The sequence below is a fragment of the Netta rufina genome (assembly GCF_964035555.1).
Source record: "Netta rufina genome assembly, chromosome: 7".
Lineage (NCBI taxonomy): Eukaryota > Metazoa > Chordata > Aves > Anseriformes > Anatidae > Netta > Netta rufina.
The window spans coordinates 31,322,677-31,343,289 of record NC_140130.1 but is presented as its reverse complement, the minus strand read 5'-3'; the positions used below and the strand labels follow the sequence as shown (position 1 = coordinate 31,343,289).

The 20,613-nt window shown below is 42.6% G+C and overlaps 1 protein-coding gene across 1 annotated transcript; it reads left to right on the top strand.

The window, feature by feature from the left end:
* Positions 1 to 1,891: 1,891 nt before the first annotated feature.
* Positions 1,892 to 2,941, top strand: PRLHR (prolactin releasing hormone receptor; the record flags this gene model as incomplete). Its single annotated transcript, XM_084289733.1, has 1 exon — positions 1,892 to 2,941. The coding sequence occupies exon 1, from the start codon at positions 1,907 to 1,909 to the stop codon at positions 2,939 to 2,941; it is 1,035 nt and encodes a 344-aa protein (XP_084145859.1). The 5' UTR covers positions 1,892 to 1,906.
* Positions 2,942 to 20,613: the final 17,672 nt, after the last annotated feature.

Here is a 20,613-nt window from a genome sequence, read left to right as displayed (position 1 = left end):
TGGCACTTCTGAGCACCTCAGTTACACTCTTGCTCTTCCCTTGGGCTAGAAGTATGGCCATATTCCAGTCCGCAGCATAATATAACCATAAATGCAGTGGCACAAAATCAGCACTTACTAGGTTTGAAATGCATCCATCATGTGCATTTGTGTGAGAACATCTTGGGTCTGAACAAAGGCTACAGAAGATTAACTCCTGATTTAAGATGAGGGAAAGAATTATGAATTATTTATTTATTTATTTATTTATTTATTTATTTATTTATTTATTTTTGTCAGTCACAGTTCCCATCAAATCAAGAGATGGGTAGCCTTATAGGAAAGGACAAGTCAATATTTTCTTAGAGTAGTCTAGGAGATTAGGACATAAACTGCCCATTGAAGTTGTGTCTAAATCCCCTGAGTGCCTTGCAATGTTCTCTGCTTTGAAGAAAGAAGCTGTTAGGCTGTTCCTTTTCTTTCTCTCTCTTTTTTTTTTTTTTTTTTTTTTTTTTTTTTAAATTTCTCTAGCTGGTGTAAATAGATGCCATGGAGTCTTTCTGACTTTTTTTTTTTTTATTATTATTTTTTTTTTCATCATCAGAGGTCCAAAGTGGTTCAAATGGTGGGAAGTTAAAGGAGAACTAAGGCAACAAGTAAAAGTCTGATGTTGATGTCTGATATTGATGTCTGCTTAAATGTTGGTTCTCTGTGTGCCTATCCTCATTTTTTGCTTTCTAATGCCTCAACCACAGAAATTAAATATTCACTGTTTTACGGAATGGTTAGCACTTGTCTGGTATGGAGGTTTTATTGACTACAAATATACTGCAGGAGTAAAGAAACACCCCAAATATATTTGAGCAGCTGCAGTGTTAGTAACCATTTTCTGTAATTCAGTTGAGCCTTTACAGATAAGCCATTTGGATGTTAATATTTCCCTTGAGATCTTTGTATGTTTTTACTGTTAAGGATATGTAAACTCCACTGAAAATACTCACAATGGGTGAGCAAACATTTTACCAGCATCAGGAAAGAAGATCCTTTGTGCTACGTGCACCTTTCTGACCATAACTTCATTCACCAGGTACGTAGCTGAGTCCCTCTAGTGGTATAAACATTTATTTGGCTTCAGCATCTTATTAAAATTCCATTTTACGGTCACATTATAGCAGCAAATTCACAGGTAGCTGTTTGGACACTGTGAGGATCGTGGCAAAGTGGATCTAGGATTAGACACTATGCAGGTTTGTATTAATGAATGTAAATTGATTTTCAGCTGAGAGGGGCAATTACAAATGCATTGGGAAAGGAAGGAAATTCTTGAAAGGATATTCAAGAACTAATTACTATCAGTAAGAGACACGCAAAGAGCAACGTAATACCCAGGGCAGCCAATAGGGATAAAAGCTTATACACAAATCTGTCATGACCTAGTAGTGAAGACTGTTTAAAAACACTGATCTCCACTTAGCTTGTAAATGCGCATCACCCTCTTTCTCACTCATATATTCTCTCTCTCTCTCTCTCTCTGACACACACACACGCTCCTGGATTTGCAGAAGCCAGACATCTAGGGCACTTCTTGGCATCCACAGGAAAATCATATGGGATTAAAAAAACACAGCAGTAAGTACTCCCTGCATTAAATGTTTATTAAGTGGCATGCTGTCAAGACCTAGATTTAATGGTAAATACAGGAGGACTTTAATGGAAATTGGCTGTATTTGATTTTTCTTAGGAATTGCTGAAAGCTGCCTCTCGAGGATTACAACTTCACCTTTTGCTTTTACAGATGCTTGTTTACTACCCATGTGGCAACCTCTGGACAGCCAGTAATCCATTCATTATCCAGACTGATTGAGTGTGAGAGTAGTGCAGTGGTAACTACTTCACTCAGCTGACGGCAGACGACAAAAGGAGGGAAATGATGAATTCGGACAATTTAACCTCCCGAAGCTTCCTCTCTGCAATTCATAGCAATGCCAGCAATTTATTCTCAGGGCTCCAGTTTGTTCAGTCCTTCAAGCCACTCATCATCCCCTGCTACTCCCTAGTGGTATTTATCGGTGTCATTGGGAATTACCTTCTCATTTATGTCATCTGCAAAACCAAAAAAATGCACAATGTGACCAACTTTCTGGTGGGCAACCTGGCTTTCTCCGACATGCTCATGTGTGCAACCTGCGTGCCCCTGACACTCGCATATGCCTTTGAGCCCAGAGGATGGGTGTACGGGCGTTTCATGTGCTACTTCGTTTTCCTGATGCAGCCTGTCACCGTGTTCGTGTCTGTCTTTACCTTGACTGTCATAGCTGTGGATAGGTACTACGCCATGGTACACCCCTTCCGGAGGAGGCTCACCATCCCTATCTGTGCGTACATCCTGGCTGCTATTTGGCTGCTGAGCTGCACCTTGGCTGCCCCAGCCCTGGTCCACACTTACCACGCAGAATTCCCAGAGCTGGATTTCTCCATCTGCGAGGAGTTTTGGTTCCACATGAAAAGAGACCGCTTGGCTTATGCCTACAGCACTCTCATCATCACCTATGTGTTGCCCTTGGCTGTCATCTCCCTGTCCTACCTGAGGATCTCAGTCAAGCTGAAGAACCGTGTGGTCCCAGGCAATGTCACCCAGGGCCAGGCTGAGTGGGACCGAGCAAGGAGGAGAAAGACTTTTCGCTTGCTTGTCTTAGTGGTGGCAGCTTTTGGAGTCTGCTGGCTGCCTCTGCACATCTTCAACATGATCAAGGACATAGACATCAGCTTAATTGACAAGCAGTACTTCAATTTCATCCAGCTGCTCTGCCACTGGTTTGCGATGATGTCTGCTTGTACCAATGCCTTCCTCTATGCCTGGCTCCATGACAGCTTCAGGGGGGAGCTGAAGAAAATGTTTGCCTGGAGAAAGAAGAAAATTGGACCCACTACAAACTGCATTATGGCCAGCGTGGTGCTGTAAACACGAGAGCTGGTGGGTGTGCGCTTCCTTCGTGCAGTAACACTGTAAGTTTTTTCCACTTTTAATCAGTCCTGGTTCCTGATGTTTGTCCTCAAGGCTCAGTCATAGCAGGAGTTCCCCAGGTGGCTTCCCCACCAACTAAATCCCCACTGGAGAAGGAGAGGCAGAGGTCAAGTCCCCAAAATATCTTATCTCTGTGACAGGAGTTAAAGGCCAAGGAATTCTTAGCACAGACAGACCTCCTTATGTAAACTACAAGGATCCTTCCTATCTGTTTTAGATATTGCTGGCAGTGTAGATTTGGGGACACAGAGAAGCAAGGATGAATAAAATAACTGGATACCTCAGGGAGGAAGTGCTTTGGGCTGAGTAAAAATTAAATCTGTGCATCTACCTGGAGTCCAGTCCCTAGCATACAATGCAGGGTAGAGGACTAGCAATATTCTTGTAACCCCCCTTGGTTAGGGCCATGATGAAGAACAGCCTCAGGCTGTATGAAGTGCCCTTCCCATGGAGCTGGCTCAGCTGCAGCCAGGAAGTGAGGCTGCTGGGGGCTGCTTCGAGCTTTGCCCTCCCTGTGCAGGGCTTTCCCCTTCCCGATGGTGTCAGTGATGTGCGGGGCGATGGCATCAGCTCACTCGCACTCTCTCAAATACCTCTGCACAAGGTTTGTGAGCTTGGTGAGCCACGCGTGGATGAGGGCTCTGCAGACATCGGAGGGGTGTGCTGTGTCTGCATGGCACCATTCCCTTCCTCACTGCCGTTTTCTCCTCACTGCTGGCCGAGCAGAGGGAATAGCAGCCTTGGCAGCCTGGCTGCTCTTCTGCTCTCTATGGGCAGCTGCACTGGGCAGAAATTATCACTTTATGCTTTTTGAACCCAACATCGTGGTGTGATCCCAAAGTTAGTGTGTCTTGGAGCCTGCAGCACAGTCTGTAGCGATGTGAGCTGGAAACGCAGTGTGTGGTGGAAACTCCTCCAAGCAGAACATTAAGACCTGCCACCACTTCTCAGAGGGCCAACAACAGGGACATTGGAAGGTGCTCTTGCCATTGTCTCTCCTAACCCCAGCTCGCTGACCCTCCAGCCAGGTGACCATGATTCCAGCTAACAGAGTGGAGTTCATCGTAGTCATGTCAGTGCCAAAAACCTTTCTGCTTATTCCTTCAGGAGCTGATTTTGATGTGTGGTAATGCTGCCATCAGCTTTGATCTCCAGAGACAGCCAGAGACTTTGATACTGCCTTCAGGAGCACTTCTGGGTGTGCCAGTAGACAGCGGGTGGTCGGGGCTGCTGCTGTGGAGCTGTGTGTGAGCACTGCCTGACCAGTAAAAGAAAGGCTGTCATTTGGGGTGGCAAGTGCTCTCTTTTGGAGTTTTGGGGAAGAAACACTTTCCTTTGGCATTCACCTTTCGATAGAATGAGGGAGATAAAAGCTATAATCAACCTAATGACTTCCAGTCTCTTCCGCCTCTGTCTGATCTGAAAATAGGTAATAGATAAATGTAGGGGAAGATGTTCTGACAGCAGACATTTGTGCTGAAGAGGTTTCTTCCAGCCAGAACACTTGACGACATGAGAAGCTCTTTGATATTCATCCCAGATCAGCCAGAGAAGCAGCAGTTTCTTTCTGGGGGCAGTTTCAGCCCTGTTCATCCTACTGCACCTGGCCAGGCCAGAGATGTACATGCTGCAAGGCAGTGCAGATGGGCCAGGGGGAGAAGGAAGAAAGAGCTTATGGCCTCTCTAGTTTCTGAATGTACTCCTGCTGTGAAACAGTGAGTATCATTTTGCTCATCAGCATTCAGTAAGCTAATCTGGTTAAAAAAATACACAGATGCTTTATACACACACTGGGAAAGGCATTGCAAACACATTTGAAATCCCTCTTTACAAATCTCGCAGTTTTCCTTAGAATTTCAAGCTGTTCTGTTGTAATAAGGAGTTGAATTAGAAGCTCATTACGGAGACATTAAGCCAAGGAAATTTTTTTAAAGTGGACATTGCTTGCTTTCGCTCTGTGATTAAGCACAACTGCCTTGCTTATCTTGATTTTAATTTGAATGGCTTTTTGAAAGATGCTTTCGCTAAATTTTAGGAAATCGTTTTCCATCAAGCTCAATATATGAAATAACCTGGAGATTTTGAAAAGGCAAAAAACCTTCCAAACAAACCAACCAGATTTTATAATCTTTTCAGCTTCTGTTTCAGGGCTCTTTAGAACAGAGCAGAAAGCAGAGCATCAAGAACGAGCACTGAAACAACACTGATGAAAGTAACTGGAACTAGCAACATAATCCTGAGTTTTAGAGATTTTTCTTCTAGGGAATTGTGCTACTTCAAGCTCTTAATTTGTCAATTTGTAAAGGCTAATTAGCACTGAGATGGCCCATAATGTTTACAACCCCATGCACTAAATACAGACGGCACTTTAATACGGAGTGATCCAAAGCCCAGTGGAGTAACTAGAAAGACTCTTGTTAACCACAGCAGGCCTGGCATCATTTCCTTCCTACACACCATGTTTTTACCCTCATTTGCAAGCACTGCAGTTTGGTTATTAATGTTCTCTTGTGTGGCAGTGCCTGCAGATGGCAGCTGCAAAGAGCTGTATGAAGCAAACAAGCTTGGATTTCTCTGCCTTTTTTTTTTTTTTTCCTTCTTTTTTCTCTTTCCCTTAAGACAGAAATGAGCTATTGTTTGGTGCATATCTTGTTCCCACAGTGATGGAAGTGCTAGGGGCATCTCTCTACCACCACTCTCTGGAGCTGTGGTCACAGCAGCACCAAGTGCAGCATCTCAAGGCGGGACTTGGGAGTGCCCAGCACCATGGGCACCCTCTTGTTAGCACAGCAGTAACGTGCCCATGACTTCCATGTGCCAGGGCTTGCATCTGCACTTGGGGCTTTGCTGCTAACACTGCATTTAGACTGTCACCTGCAGGAGTAGGTGATGCAAATACACCCCAAAATTGTCTTGGTATTGGTATTGAGACTCCTTCTCTCTCCTCAGAAGTCCTGTGGCCACCACAGTGATGGTTCCCTCAGTCCTGGGGTACCAGAAAGCCATTTTGCAGGCTTTCCTCACGTGGCCCAGGGCAAGTCTGGTTGGGACCATGAGGCTGGGCATCCCATCCTGTCCCATCCCATCCCGTCCCATCCCGTCCCATCCCAGCAGGGGACTGAGGCACTGCTGCTCTTGCGCAGCTCTTCTTCTGAACCTAGCCCCAGCAATCTCTGCTAAATGTAATTACTCTTTTCTCTGATATCCAGAGTAATAAACAATAATAAGATTTAGAGGCACATTGGTGCACTTCTTTAATCCAGTTATGCAAATAATTATATTAAAAGCCTTCATGTGAAATGTGTTTTCTAATCTCCACCCCTCTCTGGGGAAATGCTGTGCTTCTCTGAGGGACCAGGGCTCATCTCTACAGTATTTTTGGTGCTATAATTTTTAATTACAATTTAAAAATCATTACATGCTTTGATTTTATAAAGTAGTGCAGTTCTAAACTTGGTGAGCCTATTAACTTGCCCTGCAAGGGTTTTAGTTGTTTCTTGTTTACATTCAAATCCAAGGACTCTCACACTGCAGAGATGGAGTAAGGTTTGCATCTGAGCTGAGGTGCTACCAAAACCTTGTCACATAAACCCACTACAATGCTCCGTGAGGCGAGCAGGATGCTCTATGTGCCCTGTCTGCTGGCATTTTATTAAAGCTGTTTCCATGTATAAGAGGGCTTGAGCAGGTGATGTTTTCAGGTAGCTCTCAAATGCATCGGCCAGCAGGTGGGTTATCAGAGCATGGTGAGTTTTGGGCTTTGGAAATGGGGTCCCATTTAAGACCACCCTTACTCAATTATTAAAATCAACAGGGAGATTTCATCGGGGCCAGGCCTCTCAGAAGGCTCTGCATATCTTAAATGTGGAGATGATGGCGATACAAAAGGACATGATGCAGAGAAGCGGGAGAGGGTGAGATGTCTCAATTTAGAGTGGGGAGCACAGATTAAGCTAGCAGGAATGACAACTTCACTATTTGAGGCTATTCTGTATAGGTGTTGGAGGGACTTAGAGGGCATCATTCTAGCAAATGTATTTCCAGTGACTGCTGACACAGAAATGCTTGATCAGACACAAGTTTGGCCCTATGGCCAAACATAAGGTTGGTATTAAAAGGCACCTAGGAACAACACAAAAATGGAAATCAACATTTGAGCAGAAATTAACAAACAAACAAACAAGCAAACAAACAAAAACAACAAAAAACAGGTTGTTAGAACTAAGGACATTAAATGTGAAACCAAACAATAAAGGCACAGGAACAGTTAATCAAACCTCAGTTAGGGTCAGCTGGAGCTGGTCTTTCCCAGACCTCCAGAGCAGGCACCACAGAGTAAATCGTTTGTGTGATGCATTGATTTAAGTAAGTTCATTCCTTGTAGCTGGGTGAAGAAAAGGGAGAGATCTATAATTGTATCAAAGAAGGCATTATATTTGGGCAATGGCAGATTACCTGAGATGGGCAGAGGCAGATCCTGCTGTAAGGCTGTTCCTCAGAGGAGCACGATGACTGCCTCTCACCTAGAGACTGAGGAAGGGTGGTATTTTTATACCAGCTGAACACCAGGTGCTCTGTGCAGTTTTAATTGAGTGAATCTTGCTTGTTGAGGTGGAAATGGTGAGCTATAATTAGCAGTCTAAGACTATACACGGTGCAGATAAAAGCTGAAAACTGTTCGCCTGCAGCTGGGATAAAATGCCAAATCGGACAGGACTGTGCAGAGCATCCATCAATCTGCCCACCAGGCAAGAAGGGGGAAGAGAGGGAAACTATGTGCAGGAAATGAAGCCTGTGAGATTGATGTCTTGGACACTTCTGCATGAAGGAATAAGAATTTTTACCTCCAGCCCACCATATTTTTTTCTTTTTCCTTTTTCCTCAAAAAGAGCACTGAAGAATTATCCAAAAAGTGAGGGGTTGAGGGCATAAAGCTCAAACATATCTCCCTGGGAGTTGTGCCTCTTCGGGATCTCTTCACCAAGGAGCTGATGGAGCTGACTTTCCATTGTTGTTTACTTTCACTTTCTCCACCCTGGTTTGTCAAACAAAGTTAATTAAGCTAGTAATTGATATAAGTAATAAAACATGCACTTAGTAGCTCTCTGCTTTGTGTCTGGAGCCCACTGGAAACTAATTTGGGATCACAGCTATCTGCAGCTGACCGGGCTTTGCAGTCTTTTCATTTTATTTATATTAATTAACACCATTAAATAGTATTTTTTTTCCTTCTTCTCTGCAGGAAACATACAAAAGAGTGGGAGGAGATGGCTTTAATTCCTACATCTATATTTCCTACAACTTCTACATTTCCATTAGCTGCTGGAGATGCTGTTTCAGCAGCTGGCAGTGCTGCAGAGAGCAGCTTGGTGCCTTCCAAAGGAGCAATGAGATTTCCCTCCATGCTGACTTCAGTTGTTGGTTTCCAGATAGCTTGCTAGAAAGGCAGCCTGTGGCTCACAGCAGCAGGAGGGGTTTAGCTCTGGGACCTGTGAGATCCAAGTGATGTGTGTGATGCTAAGGACTGGTTCTGCATAGGGTGGGACCCCTTATTAGCCACAGGGATCTGGCTCGCCACCCCATCACACCCACCCTGAGGCAGGTGAACTCTAGAGGACAGCTGTGGTGCACTGTCACGGGTTTGTAATGCTCCTTGCAAGTTGAGTTCATGTAGCCAGCTGCATTTGGGAGTGTGATGCACTGCACTCTACAACAAACCTTTCTTGGGCTTGCAGATTCAGGGTAAGAAAAAAAAAAAAAAGAGCATTTTTGCACTTGAACAGTAGCCATCCAAAGGCTGAATCTGTGGCCACTCGGAGGCTGTATTTCTGCATAAATGGAGGAGGAACCACTCAAGACTTCTTGCAAGTGTGGTCCTTCACCTTCCCCTCACATCCCTCAGTGATACAGCAAGCTTGAACAGAGACACATCAAGTACATGCGCAACACCAGAACCGGGTCCTGATAGAGCTGAGCTGTGTGGTCAGGACACACCAGAGGAAGAGCCTTTTATGAAACCAGCTGGGGCTGAAGTTCTGAGGCTGAGGTTCAACCAACACACTCCTCAGCAATGGCACCTCTGGGAACTGCATTCAACTCTGGCAGAACCAAGATGAACAATAAAAATACGATGTGCAAGAGCTATTCATGAGCTACATCACCAATCAGGAATTGTTTCCTGAGTCACTGTGTACAAATTGTTTCAAATCATTCAGAAGAAAAGCCTTCAGTGCTTGACTTTGTAATGATTTCTCCTCAATTATTGGATCCTTTTAGAATTCAACATCTGTTGTTAATATGCATAACGTAAAAAAAAATTAAAAATAAATGTGAAACCATCTGAAGCACTAGACACAGCATATGGCAGACCTGTTCAATCTTAGCAAAGTCAATACTATTGTCAGTGTGAATCACTTCTCCATTAAAACATGTATTCACAGCTGTTATATAAAATAATGTTTATTTGTAAAAGCTTTTTGTACAACCCTTGCAATTGTTGTCAGTCACAGCTAATTGTAAATCATTTTGATAGTGCCTCCTCTTGGAAGACTGCCACAAACTGAGGGCAGATGAAATGCAAAGCATCGGCAGCCAAACCAGGTTCTAGCAACAAACAAAGTCTTCTGAAGAGCCCTGTTTTGCTGTAGTTCACAAAAAGTGGATTTATTTGTTTTAAGGCATTGTGGAAAGCACTGTTCCAAACCCTTTTTACCAAAAAAAAGTTGCATAATGTCTGACAAGATCTGCATATTCTCATAGTTAGTAAAATTGTTCCCTAATTGCTAAATCAAGAAACATGTTTTCCCATGAAGCAGTTTAAAATGTTTTAATGTTGCTGATTAGGGATAAGGTGAGAACATAAAAGGCAGCTCAAACTTCAGAAGTGGGATTAAAAGCCAGACCGCCCACATCCAGAAGACATTAAATTACTGGATAAATGTGGTTATGTATTCAAATGGTGTCTTTCAGTAGCTTACTGAGACAATTTACGTTCTCCCCCTGCATCTTTTGAGAAAAGGTGCTTGAGTTCCAGGCTATTCATTCTCATGCAGAGGCAGTATGCAGCCCAGTATGAAGCACCTACTCATAGATGCAAGATTTAAAGTCACGTCTTCACTACTCTGCATCCTCGGTGGCAGCTGTCAGCTAGTTCAGCCCAAAGAGCAACTTATTCTACACATTAGCATTCAACATTTTGGGTGAAGTCTTCTCCAGGGCAGTGCACGAACAGCCTGCCTGAGATGCTGTGGATGCTCCTATGTATTGACTCCAAAAGTCTTAAGAAGTTTAAATCAGATTTGTGTATTTAGCCCAGATCTGCTTTGCAAGAATTCAAACAGAAATGATAAAGTAACAAGCAGCCCTAGGTTGAATAGCTTTCCTATACAGGTGAAATTTATTATCAAGTAAAACAAAACCTAACCTGTTAAAAGAACTGATCAACATTAGTGGATCAACATATTTCTTGTTGATTGAACATATTAAGTGCCTTAATTCCTGGGATTAGGACACTTCTAAGAGAGGTGGAAGATGTTTTAATGTTTGCCCAATGCTGAAGAAGGTATATGCAAGTGAAATATTTGGTAGCTTTCTAGAACGTTATGGCTTTGCTGAGTGATCAGAAAAGGACAGAAGATTTGAGGGCAAGAAGAAAAAGCGTTAGCTTTTTAGTGGTAAAATGAATTAGCTGGACCAGCTGAATCTGCAATATCATGTTCAACAAGCACAGTCTAATTTGCAGTGCTAGCTGTACTGGAACTAGGGATAATTAGGCAAGCATTTTTGCTCCCAGTGAAGTGTTTGAAATCAGGGGTGGAAGGTGGGAAGGCCAAGCTGGTACAAGAATAACCTTAACATTTTTGACAGCAGTGAATAGAGACTAAAGAGAAAGTGTCAGTACAGCTTTCTAAATCTGAAGCTATTCACATTCAAATATTGAGACTGGAGGAGATGGGTAGAAGAGGTCTAGAGCTACATTAAGCCTTGCAAGTCATGTATTTAAAAACCTACCAAGCCCTCCAAATTGCCCTAAATTGCAGATGTTTGACACATAGATCTGCAGTTTGATTTCTTCTTTTATTGCAGAAAGTTCTTCGGGAAATAAAGGTTTGAGCAGGGACTACTGTGTCTACATTGCCTCTTATTTGTTGCAGCCCAGAGCCTCAGCCAAACCTCTGTGTTTTTCTGCTGCAGATAATAGTTTCAAAATGAGCTTTGAGGTGCCTATCCACAAGATTTTAATTTAACATTCACAGCATAACCAAAGGATAGAAAACAGCAAGTCATGTAAATAGAAGCTCTCGCTAATGCCCTATTTACAACAACTAAACCTTTTTAAAACCAAAAGAAATGGCTGAGGAGTGTTGGAAGCTTTGAAGTAGTCTGTTTAATCTTTACATAGCTAGAGGTGTTTTCTGTGAAACTGTAACTCTTGTGACCTGGAATTTCTGTCTCCTGCATTTGGTTTTGGCAGCTCAAGAGCAGTGATGTTTCCAGGGAGAGCAATACTCTTTCAGAAAATATTCTTTCCTTCTGAGCTAGATACTGCCGCTTTTAATCACCGAACTAACATGCTAGCAACTGCTGAAACACAGGAAGGAAGACATTACTCACAATGACATAGGGTCTGGCTATCAGAAATATGCTGATTTCTAATGGAGAAGTATCCAACAGATACCTATTATTCACTGAATCTCAACCCCACGTGTATTTGCCACTAAGTGCTAATTAGCCATATGAGGATCCACCACAGAGTAACAGTTTCATTTAGTTCAAAATAAGCAACAGGGTTGGATAAGCTGTCACTGAAAGCTGTATTGTGTTTGAAAAGCAGAGAGAAGCCTGATAGGAACATACAACATCTATGTCATTCACAGCATTTAAGCACTGCGATGTGGCAGGTTTTGAATTTGAAGGATATTTGGATAGACCATAAGAAAATACAGGTTGTGCCTCTATGATTGCACAGGGAACCAAGGCCTTTGGTCATGCTGTGGGCTGCTCCCAGGTACCCCAGAAACATGGCCCCAGCTCCACTGAAGTCAGCAGCAGTCTTAATTTCAGATTCGAGTCAATAAGTATTTTCAAGGGGTTCTTAATTTTCCCTTTTCCTGCTCTACACCCTTAGAAGTGGTATACAAGTGAGACTCCACCGTATTAGTTCCCTGTTAGTTCCCTGTTCAATAATATTCCTGAACTTATTTATTTATTTATTTATTTATTTTTGCTACAGAAGATGAGAATCCCACAGGATACAGCAACACAATGCCCCCCTCCATGCACATCTTTCACTTCCTAATGACTGGAAGAGACGAAGGTCAGTGATATCTCCTCCTATGATAGATGTAGGACCGTCAAGTATCCATGAGGCATGAGCCATGAAGCAGAAATTTTGTATAGATAATTGTCACATTAATCCAGAGCTGAAACAAGTGCTCTAAATCAGAACTATCTGGTAGATCAAGCTCCAGCTGTCCAAGGAACTAACACCAGCTTCCCTTCAAAATTTCAATATTCAGCATTTTTACGTTGAATAAAATAGCTAGATCTTTATTCACTGAGGTGCCATAAGTTACTCTTTGTCTCCCTGGAACCTGCTAGTCAGCTGTTTTCTCCTTAATTCTTTCTAAATTAGAGAAACAAATGCTGCTTTCCCTACCCTTGGCAACCTAACACCCTCTTACCTCGGAGAATTCCTCCTCCTGAAGAACACAGCGTCCTCCCACCACTATCAGCTGGCCCTCCAGCACCTGTCCCACCCAGAAGCCTTTGAGGAGGCACCCAGAGACCCCCCACAAAATGCTGGCAGTGTTGCCAGAGGCTGGGTTGCACAGGAGTGTTTTGTAGAGCTCTAGCTACCAAACAACAAGTTTTACAGGATTGCATTATTAGCAGATGCTATTATAGGAATTCAAGTAGAATCCACATATGCAAAAGGGTGATTAGAATAACCCTCTAATACTCGTGGAGAAGCCTATTGAAATAGAAAGAACCCTCCTAATCTGTTAAGGAAATAGATATTGAAAAGAGAGAGCAAAAAATTATGAAAAAATTGAGGCAGAGAAGAGGCAGCAATGAAGGAACTGAGTTCCACTTCATTTTAGGCCTCCTGGTTCTGCTGGGGTAGTAAAACATTGTCCCTAAGCTGTTATATTCTTTCTAAGAAACCCAATTTTCTAATTATAACCGCTGTCTCTTTGTACAGGAGGTACTGACAGCCAATTTTTTACGTGTCTGCTGATCCTGGGGCTGTCTGGAGGAAGGAGCATGATGGATCGGTGCAATCAGTACAAAGCCAGACTTGTTCCCACTTAACACTGGCTTTTGCTCTGGGGTTCATGCCAGTGATCAGTAGGAGCTTGATTCAACCCTAGCCCTCTTCTTCATGCTTCCTCCAGTGAAAAGTCAGAGCTGCTGGGCTTTGGGTCTTCCTGGGTACAACCTGCTCCATGGCAATCTCATACACTCGCTGGTGGTGGCATCGGGCTTTTGTGTGCTGCCAGCAGGCTCTGGCACGTGTCTGCTCATATGGCTCCTGGCACAGTTTGGAGAGCTACAGACCTAGCTGGCTCAATTAAACATCAGTTACCGTGGTGTGATGGTCACTCAAATCTGGTCTGAAGTGCAATCCTCAGTGCTACCTCACTGCCCAAAGCTGCCTGAGTTGCTTCACCTGCCCTCATTTCCAGACTGCAAGGGCTGAGCCTCTGTTGCAGGAGCCCAGCCACCAGCCTGCCTGCCACACGGTCACGCTCCTGGCACCAGGGGAGGCAGGTTACCCCAGAACGTGGGGTTTTGTGGACATCAGCATGGCATTAGAGAAGGGCTCCAGGAAGGAGAAATGATGTTCTCAGCCAGGGTTGCTGAGACAACATTTACCTAAATACAAAACTGCCTTTCAGTCTGGTTTCCTTTACCTTGGCAGAAGGATGGGTGTAGCTGTGACAATGTGTTCCCTGTTCAGCCAGATTTAGTGGTGGTCTTTCTTTCAGGTTATCCCCACACACCAGGGCTGTACAGTGATAACTTTCAGGTTTTAGCCTCGCACCATGTGAATTCATAGTGTTGTCTTATTCGTGGGTACTGGTCTGGGGTCTGAATCTTTTCGTGGCTTCAGATTTGATCCTCACTGTTTTATTAACCCCCTCTCCTCATCTATTTCCTTTCTCCAGCCACTTAAAATAGGTGATTTGAAGATCACCTGAACTTCAGACTATGTTGTATGTCTTCTGTTTGCAAATCTTTCCAACCCATGTAGAAAGCTGCAGGATAACAAGCTCTGGATGCTGTACAAGCTGGCAAACGGCCTTCTATCCATATGCCTGTGAGTTGTCTGAGCAAGAAGACAAATCAATACTAATTAATGGTCCCCCAGAAAGTAAATGATTTGATCACAGTGTGCAGTGTAGCAAGGAACGCTGTAGGCTATTTCTGCCTTTGATTTATCACACCATAAAAACAAGTGTTTATATGTGTAGGCTGGAACCTAGAATCTGTTCTTTGTAAAGGTCAGAGCTGCTGTTAAGGTAAAAGGAGAAAGAGCTGGAGCTTTTACTTCCATGGCTACAGCAAGGAGTGACCATGTCAGCTGTCTGGCTGCTAGTTCACAGGAGCTCCTGAGGATTGGAACAGAAAGGAAAATATTCAAGAGCTCAAGTGTTTAGCATCGTACCTAGATCGACCTCCCATTTCCTGCAGGATGTATACTTTTCTGATATATTTGTCCTTCCTGTCTAGCAAACAGGGCAAGAACAAGACAGCAGGAATAAGAGAAAACTGTTAAAAGTCAGAAATATTGCCTACTGAAGGCTGCTCGCAATCTATGGCAGAAGGTTCTGCTTTCGTATGCATGTGCTACAAAAGTGCCAAATCAATAGCTATTGCATTAGCTTCATGTGCAACTCAGTGGGAAGGTTCAGCAGTGGTCAGTTGAAGGAAATTTTTTTTTTTTTTTTTTTTAAGTGTGTCAAGCCTTTTAATCACAGATGGTCATTTAGCAATTTCAGCCTTTGGGAAACAAGTTAGTGCCATTAGGGGAGGTAGGTTCTTCCTTTAGTGCAGTCCCTTCTAGCAAGGTTCGTTCTCACAGAACATGAGCAATTTTGCTTAATTGCTCTGTGAAAGTACATGATGTGAGGAAATGGATCATTGTACAATGGCTCAAATGCATGTTTGAGTGTTGTGCTGTGTGAATGTCACTTCATTATATGCAAACATCATGAATTTTGTTCAGAGAACAGTATCCTGGGCTGCAGCGATGATTACCTTCATTTTGCAACGCCATGGGAAAGCATTGGCTCATGTTCTGTGCATGATTTCCTACAATCTTGGATTCCTGGAGGTTCTGTTTGTTCTGCAACTCTTATTTTTGCAGTTTATCTCTCCCACCTACTGCACATATTTTACTTGGTTCTATAAGGCTTCATCCAGTGTTTGTCTTCATATAACTTAGAGTTTGTCTAGCTCATTTAAGTATCTAGGCTTGTTCTTAACATACTTACATCTCCTCGTAGCTTCTTTTCTTTTCTTTTCTTTTCTTTTCTTTTCTTTTCTTTTCTTTTCTTTTCTTTTCTTTTCTTTTCTTTTCTTTTCTTTTCTTTTCTTTTCTTTTCTTTTCTTTTCTTTTCTTTTCTTTTCTTTTCTTTTCCTTTTCTTTTCTTTTCTTTTCTTTTCTTTTCTTTTCTTTTCTTTTCTTTTCTTTTCTTTTCTTTTCTTTTCTTTTCTTTTCTTTTCTTTTCTTTTCTTTTCTTTTCTTTTCTTTTCTTTTCTTTTCTTTTCTTTTTTCTTTTCTTTATTTATTCTCCTAGAGCTGGAGCAGTATAGCTCCCTATTGTACCTACCAGGTCATTAATAAAAACATTTTGAATCCAGACAACTCCATGATAGTTGTCAGAGGAGCCTATTAATTACATTCTTTAATTTTGACCATGAGCCACTGATGCCAGCTACCTTTTGCTTAGCTCAGCATGTTCACTCAGTGTGTTTGACCTGTGCTATATCAGCATTTCATGTAGAGTGCATTTTCCTACCTTTTGAATTAGAAGGTCTTTAGTGAAGGTATCAAAGTCCATTCTGTGATTTTAGATGACATTTATTGTTTTCTCTCTATCCAGACCTTCAATCCATTCAGAAAAAGAAATGACTTTGCTCTGAGAGGATTTTCAGTTGACAAATCCATTTTGACTCTTACTCATTTCCTTGTTTTCTTTCATGTGCTCACAAAGATTTTATTCATTCCAGGGTTTTTCTGGCATTTGAAGGTAAGCTGACTGATATACAAATCCCTGATTAGTCTTTTCCTTCCTTTCTTAGAAACTGAATACATTTGCCCTTTCCCAGTCTTCTGATGCTTATTTACACTCCCTGACTTCCCTCAGATAACCACAAGTGGTTCTGACATTACTTCTGTCATCTTCTTGTTCAGGTTCCTGGAATAAATCCATCAGTCTCAGGCAGCATGAAACCCTTGGAGTTCCTTAAGTGCACTGATGGCTTCTTGTGCACTTCTGTGGGGAAATCCTACTGCTCTGCTGCTGCTGCTGCTGCTGCTGCTTACTTCAGCCATTGTTTGCACTTGATCTTTTCACTTAGAAATGCAAAATAAAACAGCAGAGTATTCTGGTCTTCTTGGCTTTTTGTGCTGATGATTTCCCTTTTTCATTTGCTACTGAATAAACACGTTGCTTGGTCTCTTTCTCTCTCTCTCCATGTGTATTTATAGTTGTTTCTTCCTCGTCCCAATATTACTTGTTATCTTTCATGCTGTTTCTTTGTTGTTTTAACATTTTCTCTCTGCATGCTTATGCTATTCTTTCATACTTGCCTCGGCAGCCTGATCTAACCTCTCCTTTCTGTAGGTACTTCTGTGTTTAAGGTGAATGAAAAACTCAGGACTTTTCCCCACATTTCCAAACCTTCTTCCACATCTCTGGCTGGCTCACAGGATTGTCCTTTTAATTCTGATGTGCTGAGAAGAGAAGGTGTTAATGTCACTGCTCTGCCCACAATAAGGAATAAAGCCTGATTCAGAGTTCTGTCATGTTTCACCTGTTTGTTGTTGTTGTTGTTGTTGTTGTTGATTCATCCATCAAAAATCTTTTCCTGAAAGAAAAATCTTTATTTTTCTTTGCTGATTTTTTTTTTTAAATAAAAAATTAAAAAGGCTAAGACACTTGAATCAAAGGTGTTTTTAAGATTTTCTACATAATTACTCTCTGTTTTCTTCCAGTTGAAGGGATATTTTTAGGAAGAAACCTCTGTTTGAACACAGTATAGAAGAGGAAAAGTAAAGCCAAGTATCCTTCAAAAATATGAAAGAGGGAGGATTTCTACTGTCTCTTTGCTGTGTTGTCTGATCCTGCCCTCTTTAGTAGAGAATAAGACAAGTATTCAGCAAGGGACAGGACAGAGCATTGCATTTCTTTTGCTGGCACTGGCTTTTACTTGCAGCCTTGATGCAGGAGCTGCATAGCCAGAGCATGTGGTCTGATCCTGCACCCTGTGATCTGGCATCTGATCTGGCACACTGTGATCCGGCATCTGATCTGGCACCCCATGATCTGGCAAGCACGTACAAACACCCGCTGCCTCTCCTGCTGCTGGCGGCTGCCTTTTTGCCCTCGGGCTCGCAGCAGCCTTGTGGCAGAAGCTGTCTTGACGAAGTCCAGCTCTTCCGAAATAGAAGGTGAGATGAGAAAGAGGTAAGATGCATGGATGGAAAGGACTTTTAGGAAAAGAAAGAAGAGGATCCCACTCCTCACACCTACTGCTTGTGCTCAGGGTGTCGGGGAAGGACTCAACTGCCTTGACGCAGCCTCCCAAAGGACCGCTAGTAGGTCAGACCCACCCGAGCTGTAGTAGGTGTGAGACTCTGCCCACTGTATCTTTTTTCTTCAGATTATCCTTAACCTATCAATTTACATCTGTTTCTTTATCCTGTTGTTGTTTTATTACCCCACAGCTTTAAAGCACACCCTCCCATCTCACTGAGAAGTGCCAGCAGACCTCTGCATGGCCTAATTCAGACTTTTTATCCCTTTTCTTGAACCTTGCATTCACCATATCTGTGAGCAAATCTGAACCCTTGCCCCATCCTTTGAGCCCCCAGATGTGGGGACAGACCTGGGGCTCCCCAGGGGCAGGCAGACATCCGTGCCATGCCCGCAGATTGTCCCTCCTGGCAGCCACACCATGGAGCTCCCCTGGCAGCAGGGGTCTCCCAGCACCTCTTCAGGGTGGGCCAGACCAGCCACTGGTTTCAAGAAGCTTGGAGAGCCCTGGGTTGTCCAGGGAGCCGAGTGAAGTTTCACTTCAGAAAAGAAATAAGGCAGAAAAGAAAATAATTAAGGTTGCCATCTCATCCCTGTCAGTTTTTCCACTGGATTTTTCTCTTTTGCAGAATGTTTTGCAGAGATCACTTTGCCTTCTGTTTGCAGACAAATCCCCTTCCCACAAAAACACTTCTTTTGAGCAAGATCTTTTACAAGCTTTATTTCTTTAAACTCCAAAATACAAAACAGATGAGTGAGCAAGGTGGCAGTTCCATTTTAAGGGATTAAAACCAGACTTGAGCAGATGCCTCGACCTGCAGCAGCTTGCGGGATGCTACTGTTATTCCTGGTAGAATATTTTAAATTAATGTTAAAATAGCATTTTCTTTCCCTGTGGAAGGTTTGTTTAAATTTTCGTTGCAATAAAGGCAAAGAGAAGGGGGCACAGGCTCATTAATCATAACTCATAAACATAAAACATGATGCTGGGTAAACTCTGAGACCTTTGCTTACTGTGAAGATCCTTTATGTTTTCAGGCTGCCAAAGTGGGCCTGATACTCAGATTTTCAAATTTAATTACTTGTTTGAGTAATTAAGATGATTAAAGCTGTCTTGAAATTAAGTCTTTTGCAACAACACTTTGAGAAGAGTTTTTCTTCTCTTAGTCTTACATTGAACACGTGTTCCCTTACACATTTGCATTTTAGTAAATATAGGGCCATGCCTTTTGGCACTTCGAGTATCATAGACAGAAGATACCTCTTAAAATACCCTAAATTGCAGCTGTCTGCTGTTCTGGTGTGTAGTGTTCCTTATTTCTGCCCGGGATGTTAAATGGCACCTGAGCTCGCAGACCAGGCTTGCCAAGCATTGGGTGCTCTTCCACTGCCACCTTCTGGTCTTAACTAGAGGGACTTTGCCTAACCTCTTCCCGTTGAGCTTAAATCTGACATTAGCAGGATGGTAATGAAAGTATCAAACAACCATGAAAATCTAATAAGTAAAACAAAAATAGCTTTTTTTTTTTTTTTTTTTTTTTTTTTTTGACACCTAATCTTCACTTTTACTCATTTTAGACAATACTAGTGTTAAGGTAAAAAGTGTATGGACCTCTCGTGTTTTTAGAAATTTGAGGTGTTAGTTGAAATCTAGTGTTATAAGCTAGACACAGTGAGCTAACTGTGGGAAAGGCATTTTTAGTTTTGCACAGATAAGTCTGTCTGAGTTGTAACAAATGTATTAACTTTATATACCTATAAAAAAAGTATAAGTTGAAACTCAAGGAGAGGCTTAGGTCCACCAGTGCCTCACTCTGTAGCAGAGCAAGACGGTGTTACACCAACATAAATGCTGGGTGGGTCTGAAGTGACAACAAATGTGTGCACCTTCCCCAGCACCAGCTGACAGCTAGGATGCAAAAAGGACCAAGAGCTGGGCCTCTTGACTTAGCTGGCATCTCCACACCTCTGTGGGGTTGCTGTATGCAAGACAGTATGCCAGCACCTATTCTTCCTTTTGCTTTCTAGGGACAGAGATGGGACAGTCCTTCCTCTTTTCCAAACTTCCCTCTACTTGGACCAGAACCAAGCTCTGAAGGCCACCTATCTATTTCACAAATACTCTTTTTTCTTGGGCTGGGGAAACAGCGTGTATACATGACTCCAATTTGTGTCTGTTTTTCAGACAAAGCTGGGTTTATTTCATAACCTCAGAAAGGAAAGCAGATGAGCCTTGTTGATTCTGTCCAGATTTTACTGCTACAGGCACACAGTGTGCTTCATTAATTAAATGGGAGAGGACTGTATTTTATGCCCAAATCTCTCTACTGCACTGCATTTAAACTGATCGACCAAGAAATGTCTAGCATTTAAATTCTGTCTCCAGCAGATGTCAGTGGAAGCTTCAGAATGGAGCAACTCCACAAAAACCAGGCTTTATTCACCTCTCACTTTCATGTCTTTGCTCCCTGGTCAGGAGAGTGAGTGAGAGAGAGTGAGAGAGAGTGAATGCTCCATTCTACAAAGAAATGTTATTTTAAGCTGGTTACTTCACTTCATTATTTTTTTTTTTCCCTTCCTTGAAGTAGAGCTCAAAAATTTGTAGGTGGAACGTTGTGACTGCCAGAAGTGGACAATGATTAACCAGGTGTTAAATCATTTATTGAAGGGACATTAGACGAATATGAAAAGTTTGAATTAGTGACCCAATTAACTCATATTTCTGCAGGGAGCCATGTCTTTGGCTTTTACAGAGTAGTACTTTACCCTGTGCAGCACAAACACACAAAAGGGTAGAGATAAGGTTCTCCCAGTAGCTTAAATCCTGACATTTCCTAACAT